At 43.9% G+C, this 12578-nt stretch overlaps 1 protein-coding gene across 6 annotated transcripts in view; it reads left to right on the plus strand.

Moving 5' to 3' along the window:
- The window catches only part of PTBP3 (polypyrimidine tract binding protein 3), a 94142-nt gene that overhangs the window by 19683 nt on the left and 61881 nt on the right, over positions 1–12578 (plus strand). For all 6 annotated transcript variants that reach the window (XM_072992009.2, XM_072992008.2, XM_078384874.1 and 3 more), the window contains one exon: positions 6573–6648. In XM_072992009.2, the coding sequence (XP_072848110.1) occupies positions 6624–6648 (25 nt within the window). In that variant the 5' untranslated portion in view covers positions 6573–6623. The remainder of the gene's footprint in view (positions 1–6572; positions 6649–12578) is intronic.

The following is a 12578-nucleotide window of genomic DNA, read 5'->3' on the forward strand; positions in this document are numbered from 1 at the left end:
TACAACAGTCAGGACCACAGGCTTTGATGTTGGTACCAAGCTTGTCTCCAACTCCCGGCCATTCTGAGGCAGATGTATTCTCCAGCCTGGCCTCGGCCCATTCAAGTCCTGTGTCCAGTGGGCAGGCAACGGTGATCGAGTTATCTAACTTGGAGGTTTCACCACAACAATCTCCTCCTCGTAAGTGGCTTGTGAAGCATTGGCATCTATCTCCATGCTGGCAGCTTTCTCAGCAGTGGGACGTAATAGTACTCCCACATACCGCTCAGCGTCATGCTTTTGCAGAACACCAGAAACCGCTTTACGTGGAGGTGGATCGGCATGGTGATCAACGCCGATACCGTGAGGACTACTTTTATCCCGCGTATGACACCAGTGAATTTATCAGATCCAGGAGGATTAGCTACATTTATGCTTCGCCATCGGAGTCTTCTCAGTCACCATCGCCACCTCGACATCAGCATCAAGCCTACATCCAGCTTGACCCGACAACCTCGAGGCATGCTACCAAACGTCTGCTCCCTCAAGACCAGAGTACACTTCACCCTCCAAAGTGTTCTCGGGACCCATCGGTACCGTCATCATCGGTATCATGCCCGAAGTCCTCGCATTCTCATTCATTTCAGCAGACAGTGCCTACGAAGACTACCCATCCACCTGAAACTCAGTCTTTCGCACCGGTCTCACGTACTACAGCCTCCATATCGAGGGTTCACCATCGTTCTCCTTCACACACACACCCGTATCTCCTGACAGAGAATCCAGGTGTTCATCACTATCCTCTATGCCAGAGCAGGACCAGCATTCGGAGGTTTCTAGAGAATTGTTGTGAAATTTAGCTACACCAGACTCTGATGTGGCTGATATCCATCCCCCATCATCTCCTGAAGATTTTACTCCATACTCAGTTAATTTTACAGATGGCCAAGTAAGTCATTGGAGCTTAGCACAGACCAACCTCCTCCACCCAAGCAAGACCTTGTATTTGATTACAGTGGGGTCTTGACTTGAGAACTTAATCCGTATTGGAAGGCGGTTCTCAAGTCAAAAAGTCTGTAAGTCAAGTCTCCATTGACCTACAGTGCATTGAAAACCGATTAATCCCGTAACAGGCCGTTTTTGTTCCATTTTGGTTTTTTTCTGGTCTGTAAGTCAAATCTCAGTCTGCAAGTCAAACCTAAATTTTGCGGCCAGAGAAGTCTGTAACTCAAAAAGTCTGTAAGTCAAGCCGTCTATAAGTCAAGGGTCCACTGTATTTAAATCAGGACAGATCCCCTCCTTTGAGTTTGGCTTTTATCCTGGCTGTGTTAGATCTTATTAAAGAGTCATGGAGCCATCCGTCCACATATCTACAAATGTCAAGATGTGTTGAGAATCATTATAGAATGCGTTGTGATGATAAGACCTTTCTCAGCAAACACCCTGCACCAAACTCTACCATTGTGTAGTCGAACCAATGAGGGCCAGAAATTGTTCCAAGGTCGCCCCTACTAATAGGGAGGGTTGTAAGCTGGATGTTTTAGTCCGTCACATGTACTCTCTAGCGTCATTCATTATGAGAGTCTAATTATCAGGCAGCAATGGGCGCCTACCAAAGACAATTGTGGAACAAGGTCCTGCTAGTTTTGCAAACTGCACCTGAAGATACTAGGCTGCAGCTCTCATTGTGCACCTGGAAGCAACAACACTGGCTAAGCAACGATTGGTGTCGTGTCATACAGCTGATGCTGCTTCCAAATCTCTGACATCGGCAATCGCTCTTAGGAGACTTGCGTGGCTGTGCTCTGCAAGCATCAATGATGACAGTGGGTTCCATATTGAGGAGCTTCCATTTGATGGCGCTGGGCTGTTCAATGAGAAAACTGTTGAGGTGATGGAGAATCTGCATAAGATCAGAAAAACGGCTAGATCTTATTATGTCCAGCAGCCCAAATACCAACGGCAACAATGGCATAAACCCATCACTTCTTACCATTCGTATCAACAATCATATCAACAGGCCTACCGTCAGTATAAACCTCCTCCAGAAAGATCTAATCCTCCTCCATCTTCCTCTGCCACTACCTCTTTCCGAGCTCAGGCTTTGGGTCAATGCCGTCACAATTTCCGTCTCCCTGCCAAAAAGGGCAAGCAATATCTTTGATTGTCTTCTACTGAATCTTTCTTTCAACCTATCCCACCTTCCTCATCTAGCCCCTTTTTTCGACAAGTGGTCCTCAATCACCAAGGACACTTGGGTGCTAGCCGTCATATGTTTTGGTTACCTGTTAGAGTTCTCAAATCTTCCTCTCGGTTATATCAAAATCACATCTCATTCATCTGCTCTAGAGGAAGAAGTCTCCATTCTTCTCCAGAAATATACTATTGAATTCATTTCTTCTCAGGAAGCACTGGACGGCTTCTATTCCTGATACTTCACAGTTCCCAAGAAGGATGGAGGTCTGCGGCCAATTCTAGATCTCAGGTGTCTGAATACTTACCTTCGTCCGAGACGTTTCAGAATGGTCACTTTAGAATCCATTGTCCCTCTTCTCTCTCCAGGTGATTGGTTTGTCATGATAGAGTTACAGGACACTTATTTTCATGCTTCCATACACGAGCACCATCGCAAATATCTCTGATTCGTGTTCAAGGGATCAGTGTATCAATTCTGCGCTCTGCCATTTAGGCTTGCCACCGCCCCAAGAACTTTTACCAAGTGTCTAGCTCCAGTAGCGGCCTATTTGTGTCTAAACAACATCATGGTCTTTCCATATATAGACGACTGGCTGATCGTAGCAGGCTTTTATGCCAAGGCACAAGAGGACACAACCTTTGCGTTACAAACTCTGGCAGATCTGGGACTTCAAGTCAACTTTACAAAGTCCCATCTTCAACTGTTTCAAGTCGTGGACTACATTGGCACAGTTTTGGACTCCAACAGATCGAGAGTCTCCCTCCCTACCGAGAGGATTATCAAGTTACGTTGTGCTATTCGCCCATTTCATCCGGGCGCCAAGGTGTCGGCCCATCACACACAACATCTCCTAGGTCTTATGACTTCCACCATGTCTGTTCTTCCTCATGCTCAGCTGAAGATGCATTCACTGCAAGCATGATATCTCTCTCAGTTCGACCCACTATGGCACAACCTTGCCAAACGTCTACGGATCACTCCAGAGTTATCTCACCAGCTAACGTGGTGGACATTCAGGCCGCATCTTATGATTAGTCGACCGTTCAGACCCGTTCAACTGACTGTTCAGATTACAACGGATGCAAGCACAACAGTATGGGGTGTGCATTGTGGCACTCACAAGATCCACACTATGTGGTCTGACTCAGAGAACCTGCTGCATATCAATCATCTAGAAATGGTAGCAGTAATCAAGGCCCTTCGCAGTTTCTATCCGCTGGTGGTTGATCGTGGAGTATAAGTGGCTACAGACAACATGACCACTCTGTACTACATAAAACAAGCAGGGAGGCACTCGTTGTTTCTCTGTTACTTAGCAATCCACCTATGGGAGTGGTGTTACGGTCACCACATTTTCCCCGTCGCCATCCATGTGGCAAAGGACAACGACGTGGCCGATTGCTTGAGCCGTCTGACCACTCAGATGCACGAATGGGTCCTCGACAACTCTGTGTTTGCCCAGATCTGCAGAAGATGGGGCACACCAGCTATCAACATCTTTGCCAATCAGTTCAACACGAAGTGTGATCAGTTTTGCTCTTGAGCAGGAAGAGGCATGGGCTCCTTGGGAGATGCCTTTATGGTGAAATGGGATGAGGTTCTTCTCTATCTCTTTCCTCCTATCCCACTAATTCAGAGGACAGCAGTCAGAATTTGACAGTTGCGGGCAGATGCCATCCTGGTGGATCCATGGTGGCCTCGGCAGCCATGGTTTACCACCCTCAAAAAAATTGCGACAGATTACCTGAGATTGCCCCCCCAACCATTGCTCCTGACTCAGGACGGAGGCAACGTCTGTCACCCAGATATAGAATCTCTCCACCTCACAGCTTGGAGGATTCCCCCACTATAAAAGAAGTGCTTGAACGGGTTAGGAAGTCTTCAACCAAATTTCTGTACTCTTATAAATGGTCAGTGTTTGCTAAGTTTGCTGAGACCATAGGTTTGGTCACTGTCCCAGTTTCTGTAAGGACCCTCCTTACTTTCCTTTGTTATTTGTTTGATATGAGTCTAGCACATTCCACACTTAAAGTTTATGTGTGCTGAAGGGACAGAACGGCATCCACTGAAGTAGGTGAAAAGGAGATGTAGAGCTGGGTGTCATCAGCATACTGATGCCACGAAGCCCCACACCTGATGACCCCACCCAGCGGCCTCATATAGATATTATAAGTTGCATACAAAGTTTTTAAAATGTCAGAGCCATATATATTTCAGGAAAATGTGTGTCCTAAGTCTTGAGTGATTTAATAATTCCTGCTCTGTGGTTGAAATGTCTGAGAGATTTTTAAAATTTTAGACAAGTTGATGAACCTCTGTGCTTCCTTAATGTTAGTTTCTTAGCTTTGAGTTCTGGGGCATCAGAGGTGACATCAGAAAGATTTAGGCTTTCTGTAATAAAACAGCTCTTAGAGAAAAACATCTTTACATTTTGAAATGATAGTTTTATCTCAATCCACTCTTGCTTTAACCCACATCTTACTTTATACTGCAATACACAATTTGTCTCGCCATGCCACATAGATAGGGCTGTTTATGCCCAGTTTTGCTAGAAAGCCCTGCTGTGGTTGCCTGCTTACTAAGAATCTCAGATGGTGGCTACTGGCAGCATAGTTCTGTCACATAAACTGGAAAGGGCAGGTAGATTAAATAGATGTGGATGGCTTGAACCCTTCAATATCTTTGTGAAAGTAGTAAGTTTTTGTCAAGTGGCTTCTCCAGTAATTTTGGATAATATTGTCTTGTATAATATCTTAAAACAGTTGTGACCACATCTAAGTTTTCATCCCATTTAGAGTCAATCTGTTGAATCAGTGGGGCTGACATAAATGTTGACTAAGGGCTTGCCTACATGGGCATATTTTGAATAAACTAATGTAGGCTAAGTAAGATTGCTCAGAGTTGGGCAGAGTTCTGGTCCTTGCATGCGGATGGCACATGCGTCTCAAATGTCATATGCATTATACTATTTGGTATGGCTCCTTCCGCTGTCATTTTCCTATATTGTAAAGTGGCTTAAGAAGACAGGCACGTCACAATATTGGGAGAATAAACAGTTCCTCTTCTTTGTAGAGGGACAGAGAACATTTAAAAAACTGCATTGTATTAAGACAGTGCTGAGGTGCTGCATCACTTATAAACTTTTTTAAAAATTGAAAACTTCCTCCCAGAAGGAGGGGGAAACAAGGTTTTTTTTCCTTTTGTGTGTGTGTGACTTTCTTTAAACTTTGAGTTGAGAACCTACCCACAGCTGAATCTACTGCTGAGTATGGAGCAGAGGAAGTGTTTAATTTCCCAGTATCATGAAGTAGCTATCTTGGCAGCATAAGGCAATATGGCATACATAGGAAATAAAAATGGAGTGATCCTACTCCCATCGTTGTAGGCATCCTTCAGTCTCAAGAGACTATGGTATCGTGCTGTGTATGGAGGTCTTGGAACAGTGTCTTGTGTGGCTGAGAAGGCCAATTCGAGAGTGACAATCCCTTCCACACTGGAGACAAATCCAATCTGTCCCCTGTCCAGCTCCCTGGTTTTGCTTGTTTCGGGACTGCCTCTTTGCCTCGGTCTGCTGTACAAGTGTCTCTTCAAATTGGGAGAGGCCATGATGCACCGCCTGCCTCCAGGCTGAATGCTCAGACGTCAAGGTTTCCCATCTGTTGAGGTCCATTCCTAAGGCCTTCAGATCCCGCTTGCAGATGTCCTTGTAACGCAACTGTGGTCTCCCTCGGGGGTGGCTTCCCTGCACTAATTCTTCATACAGGAGATCTTTTGGACTCCGACCATTAGCCATTCTCAAGCCAACGTAGACGGCGCTGTTTCAATATTGTATACATGCTGAAAATTCCAGCTCGTTCTAGGAGTACTCTATTTGGAACTTTGTCCTGCCAGGTGATACCAAAAATGCGTCGGAGACAACGCGTATGGAAGGTGTTCAGCTTCCTCTCCTGCCGTGCACAAAAGGGTCCAGGACTCGCTGCAGTATAGGATCCTACTCCCACATAAAGTAGAAACCTAACGGGAACCCAGAAAGGTGTAGGTAGGAATGTTCCAGGGACAGGCTGGTTCATTCAAGCAAATACGTTGTATGATCACAAAAAGGATCAAACCAGCCTGTCCCCACAATGAACGAACAATGGGACAAATGCTTGTCTGATTGCATCCTTAACAACTACAGTTCATTTTAGTTGGAACTGATAGTTGGATATAGCACTTGACACAATGCATTGTGCAATTGAATAATATTCCATTTTCAGATTAAAAATTTGCTTTTAAGGTAAAAATATTTTGCGCCTGTTTTTAAAAGTTGTCAAAGTGTAATTTGTAGGTGCCAAAGGGAGGTGGAAATATATATAGATATAAGTATTATATTATCTATACCTTTTTTCCTTTCCAGCGTGGATCTGATGAGCTTCTTCCTTCTGGCATCGCTTACGGGCCTCTTACCATGAGCAATTCTACTCCTGCTACAGGTATGGCTATAGAAATATTTTGTGATACACTTGCACAAAGTATTTGTTTGGTCTCCTAGGAAAATGCAATCTCTCAAACTAGTTATTTGTAAGGGTTTATCTGTTCTTTGCTATATTTATGCAAACAAACTCATGTCTGCTCCAACACAATGTGGTTAAGATGGCAGCCTTTTGTGATAGTTCAGTTTGCAGTAATGACAGAAGGTCTACCACGTTTGTTTGTTACAACAGGGGTGATGGGAGGTGGGATAACGTCAACAATTCAGTTCCCTTAGATGAGTATTGAAACCCACAATGTAATGCTGTTCTATCTGTTAACTATAGTTAGACAGGGAGAGCCCTCGGAGGCTCACTTGTCCCTCCCTCACTTCTTTTGTATAGGCATTCTTTTCCTGGCTATTCCCAGCTTCAGTTAATGAGCTAACTATGGTTGATGTTAAATCAGCACGAGAGTTTTTACTGAGTGTAGGTGACATTGCTTATTTTACAAACCATCTTAACTTGAAAAGAAGAAGAGAGGAACTCAAACCCATCGAGCAGTCCTGATTTAATAATGGTTAGAAGATTGGTTGGTGTCACATAGATATTAAGATGCCAGTTAGTACAAATGTGAAAAAGGTATGATTTAAAAATGTTGTAAATGCTGCCAAATGATTTAACCGTTGAAAGGCGTTGAGAGGTTTTGACATGTCTAAAGAGTAGATATAGATGCAAGTTGGATTTTATTTAAATCAAATTAATTTAGATCACAGTTTAATTTTTAATGGATTTTTGGTGATTTCATTTAAATATATATATATATATATTCTTTATTTAAATTGTGATTTAAATCAATTTGATTTTTATCCACCCTGTATCAGATCCATTTGGATCTCCATAATATAGAAAGCATTGTCATGGAGAATAGTCTCCTAAATTTAAATATTCTTCTAATATTCAGAAAAAGATGTTTAACCAGTCATTCAGGGTGCTGTAGTCATATGGAAAAAAGCTAAATTGAGTGAAAAATAGCACCAGTTCAAGTTTTGGTGGTACAGGCACTCTCACTTAACAACCAAATTCCGTTCCTATGACTAGGTCGTTAAGCGGATAGGTTGATAAGTGAGGAGCAATAATACAATATACAAGAGTAATAAATTGCATGCCATGGAGAAGGTTGTGGCCAAAAATGCAGACATCCATTTACAAGGGCTGTAAAGGGTCAAAACTCCGAGCAGTCTTTAACAGGTAGACCGTTAAGTGAGGAGTGCCTGTATAATCTTATTTAATCAATCTCAGCAAACAACTGTAAGCAGCAGGTTTTTTGTTTTTGTTTTTTGGAATGATTATGTATAGTGATTCTGGTTTCCGTTTTGGAAGAAACGGATTATAGGTCCATTGGTTTTATGGAGAAGAGCATTTTATTATGACTGGCAAATTAAAAAATTCTCTGGGGCAAAGTAAAATTATATATAAGCATGTAAACAACTGAGAATCTCCAAAAGCAAAATATTTTTTCAAAGAAAATTTCTAAATATCTCTAGTGAACAAAAAGATTGAAATAGAAGAAAAGAGAATGTCCTCATTCTTTTAGATGCACGTTTACATCCATCCTATGGGAAATACGATATTTTTCCATGTATAAGATGCCCCCATGTATAAGGTGCCCCCTGCTTTTCTAACCCAAAATTAAGACATCTAAGTGGGGCTTAGCAAGTGGAGGGGAAAACAGGGATCAAAGCCCTGCAGGATCACTTTGATCCCTTCTATCCCCTCCACTTGTTTTTTCTCTCCTCAGCTTACATCCGTTTATAAGATGACCCTCAATTTTTAGTCTAAAGGTTTTAGACAAAAGCATAGTCTTATAAATGGAAAAATATGGTATCTTGCACAGTGACCGGCTGGTTCATAAATAACGTGTCATTATCAACCGGGCAGATTTGCTGCTAGTTTTTCATTGGATAGTGGATACCAAACTCTTTAGACTCGTGGCTCCTTTGACTTATTGGCCACTGGCCAAAACTCCCCAGTACAATACGATTGGCATATTCATGGGATCAGTGCCCACAGTTTCATTTATCCACTGCCTAATGATGATGATAATAAAAAAATGTAATAATAATAGGATAAAAAAACACAGGAACATGGAAACTAATGAACATGCATCACACACTACATCCAAAATGTGGACAGATTATATTTACCACAAAAAAATTGGAGGCTGTGGATTACTGCAAATAAAGGGGGTAGTAGAGGAAGAAAAAAGAAGCCTAAATGATTATATCAGTACAAGCAGAGAAAAATTACTGAAAGCAGTGAAAATGGAGAATATTTTGAAAACAACAAAAACAAAGGCTCAATATAAAAAACAACAATTTGAAAAGAAATTAAACAGTTGGAAAAATAAACCACTACGTGGACAACACCTGAGAAATATTGATGGAAAGCATGATCATAATTCAACATGGGCATGGCTAAAAGTGGGTACCCTTAAGAAAGAAACCAAAGGATTGATTTTTGCTGCACAAGAACAACAATTTTAACCGTGCCTGGAGTTTCTGAACAACAACAACAACCAGCACAACCATCACCAACACCAAGGTATATTAGCAGAATTGGCCACAAGATGGAATCAGAGACTAGGTTATATACAGCTTAAGGGAAATGCCCTCATGCCCTGACTTCTCCTAGGGAAGCAGCTTCTGGAAAAATGAAGAAGCTGCATTTGGGGGTGGGCAGAATGGTCCTTTGTGAAAAGGGGGGCAGGAAACCCAGTCCTTCAGTAGGACTGGGCCCAGGGTTCCCTCTCTGCACCATGTGAGGACACCAGGAAAACTACAAGTGAGTGCTGTAGTATACTATGTGTAGGGGTGGGGGAAAGGAGGAGAGAATTCCATGGTGCTCATGGGTTGGTTTCCTAGTGTGCCATGGAACTGCAGCACACAGTTTGGGAACCACTGTCATATCAGGTGAGCTGGCAACAGGAGACTTCCCCACTTGAGAAACAAGGGGGAAAAATTGTGGCCTATTGATGCTGCTAAGGCTGCAATTACTTTGGATCCACAGTTGTCGATCTAAGAATCTACCTCTGCTCTCAGTACCGATGCTTAGGATGTGGTTTGGGAGGTTGAATGCCTAAGCCCTTCTGTGCAGATTGTTGCCACCTCACTGAGAGCACCATCATCTTGTTTACTCAACAGTCTCCACACCTGAGATACCAACAGTCTCCACACCTGAGATACCACAGTAGGGAAAGCAGGTCAAGATTGCAATCATTCTCACAATCACCACCATGTCCATATTGACTACACTACTCGGGGTCTCTGTCAACAAATTCTTAATATTATGAGAATGCTTACTATGAAGCCTTGTTTTGCCCTTCTTGCTTTCTGTACGGAGACTTGATCTAGTCCTCTCAGTCATACAGGAACCACAATTATCTCAAGAGTACCTCTCCACTGCATGTCTGATGGCTTCTTCTACCAGTACTTTACCATATCCAAAAGAGATGGAGGGCTATGTCCCATCTTGGATCTATATGCCCTGAACAATTTTATCTCCCCAAAACATTTTTGGATGGTGACATTATAATCCATTTCCCCCCCACTTCACTGAGGAGACTGGTTTGCGTCCAAAGACCTACAAAACACTTTTCTATTTCAATTAATCCATGGCATCATTGCTTCCTAAGCTGCTTCATTGACAGTCAGGCCTACAACTTCTGGGCACTTCCCTTTGGTCTATCCATATCCTCAAGAGTTTTCACCAAGTGCATGGCGCTGGTAGAAGCATTTCTCAGAACCCAAGGTGTCACCTACATCAATGATTGGCTCTTAGTAGCTCACAACAAGGATACTCTAACTAGCAACATTGCATTCACCGTACAGCTGCTCTCAAGTCTTGGGCTACAAGTCAGTACAGAAAAGTCTCACCTCATCTCATCTCAGACCATCAACTACATTGGAGCTCTTCTCAATGCTACTACTGCATGGGCCCTTCTGCCTCAAGCACGAGTAGACACTATCATTCGCTCCAGACTGATTCTTGTACCACACACCTTGGTTCACTCAGTGCAACGAGTGCTAGGCCTCATGGCTTCCAGGACAACAGTCCTGCCCCACTCCAAGCTGTGGATGCGGCCACTACAATCCTTCTACCTCTTTGCCTATAATGACAAGTGGGACCCACAAGACAAAAAGATGTTTCTTTTGCCCTACCTCAGGTGACAATTTTGATAGCCACCTTTACCTCAGTGTCCCTTTTCACCAGTCACATCCTTCCTGTTTCATAGTTGCAAATACCAGCGTGACAGAATGGGGCCCCACTGCCGCCATAAAGAGAAACAAGCCGCATGGTCTGCGCATGAGAGGACCCATCACATCAACTTCCTCAAACCTCTTGCTATCTTCAAAGCGCTCCAACCTTTCAGAACCATGATACGGAGCCGTACTGTCCAAATCGCCATGGACAACAGCACAGTAATGCATTACCTCAACAAACAGGGAGAAACCAAGTCCCTAAGCCTCCTCTACATCTCAGGGAATGGTAGTAATGGTGTATTGCCCATCAGATTCTCCCTGTGGCAACTTACATCTCAGGTACAGACAATGAAATGGCAGACAATCTCAGCCACACAATATCTCTTGCGCAAGAGTGGGAACTTTCCAAAAAGTATATGCTCAACTAGTCTCCTGCTGGGGGCAAGCCTACAGTGGACATCTTCACCAATGTTGTCAACTCCAAATGCCCCTGTTACTGTTCCTGAGCGGGCAGGGATGTGAAGTCTCTCAGAGATGCTTTCATCATAAACTGGACTGGAACCCACTTAAACATGTTCCCTCTGATCCAACTGATGATTGTCAAGATCCTCCTAAGATTGCTCAGAGGTGATATTCATCATCCTATGGTGACATTTTCAACTCTGGTTTACCACTCTTCTCCTCACAGTGACCAACTGCTGGCGACTGTCCCCACACGAAAACCTCTCCCGTCACCACAGCAAGGTACTTTACCCATATGTCATTCTTCTGAAGCTCACTGCCTAGAGGGTATGCCTCTCCTCGCAGATACCCTAAGCCAAGTGAGATGTCCTTCCACCAGCCACCTATATGCATATAAGTGGAAGCATTTCCAGCTTTATCCATCAACACAAGTCTACCACACTCACCACCATCCCTTTCCACTGTCTTAACCTTCCTGCTCCACCTCAAGCAAAAGAGACTTTCTATCTCCTCTATTAAGGTCTTTTCTGGTAGCTATAGTGGCACATCAACCAGCGAACTACCCATTGTCATTTCTCTTCAAACAAACTATCAAAAAATTCCTTGTCTCCAGAATGCCTATCCAGATGTGAGACCCCCCATGACCCATGGTTTCTCCCACTAGTTTTATCACAGCTCACTAGACACCCTTTGGAACCACTGGCCACAACTGATCTCTGCCTCCTAACGCTCAAGGTGGCACACTCCTTGTGGCCCTCACATTGGCCCATCAGGCTGCAGAGCTCACTGTCACGTTCCCGGGGGTTTCAACAGGCAAAAGTCCAATAAGCCAGCCCAGTATCAGAAGTCCAGAAGATGCAAAGTACATACAGTGGTGCCTCGCATAGCGATCGCTCCGTTGAGCGATGAAATCGCTTAGCGACTGACTTTGTGATCGCAAAAGTGATCGCTTTGCGATGGCCCGTATGCAAAGCCCCCATTTTCCAGTAAAAGGAAGGCGGAGAGAGAGAAGAAATGGAAGCCGCCGTCGGTAGCACATGGAAGTAAAAAAAAATAGAAGGAAATGCCTTTTTTTCCTTTCGGCCCCCCTCCCTTCTCTCCTCCACCCACCCCTGCAGCCCTGGCCCGCAACCAGCCAGGAAGGCAGGCAGGCCCCGGTCCGCCTGCTCCAAGGACACGTGCCCCAGCGGCGGCCCAGAGGAGGGAGAGCGGAAGGAAGGAAGGAAAGCA

Source organism: Pogona vitticeps, chromosome 2 (genome assembly GCF_051106095.1).
Source record: "Pogona vitticeps strain Pit_001003342236 chromosome 2, PviZW2.1, whole genome shotgun sequence".
Lineage (NCBI taxonomy): Eukaryota > Metazoa > Chordata > Lepidosauria > Squamata > Agamidae > Pogona > Pogona vitticeps.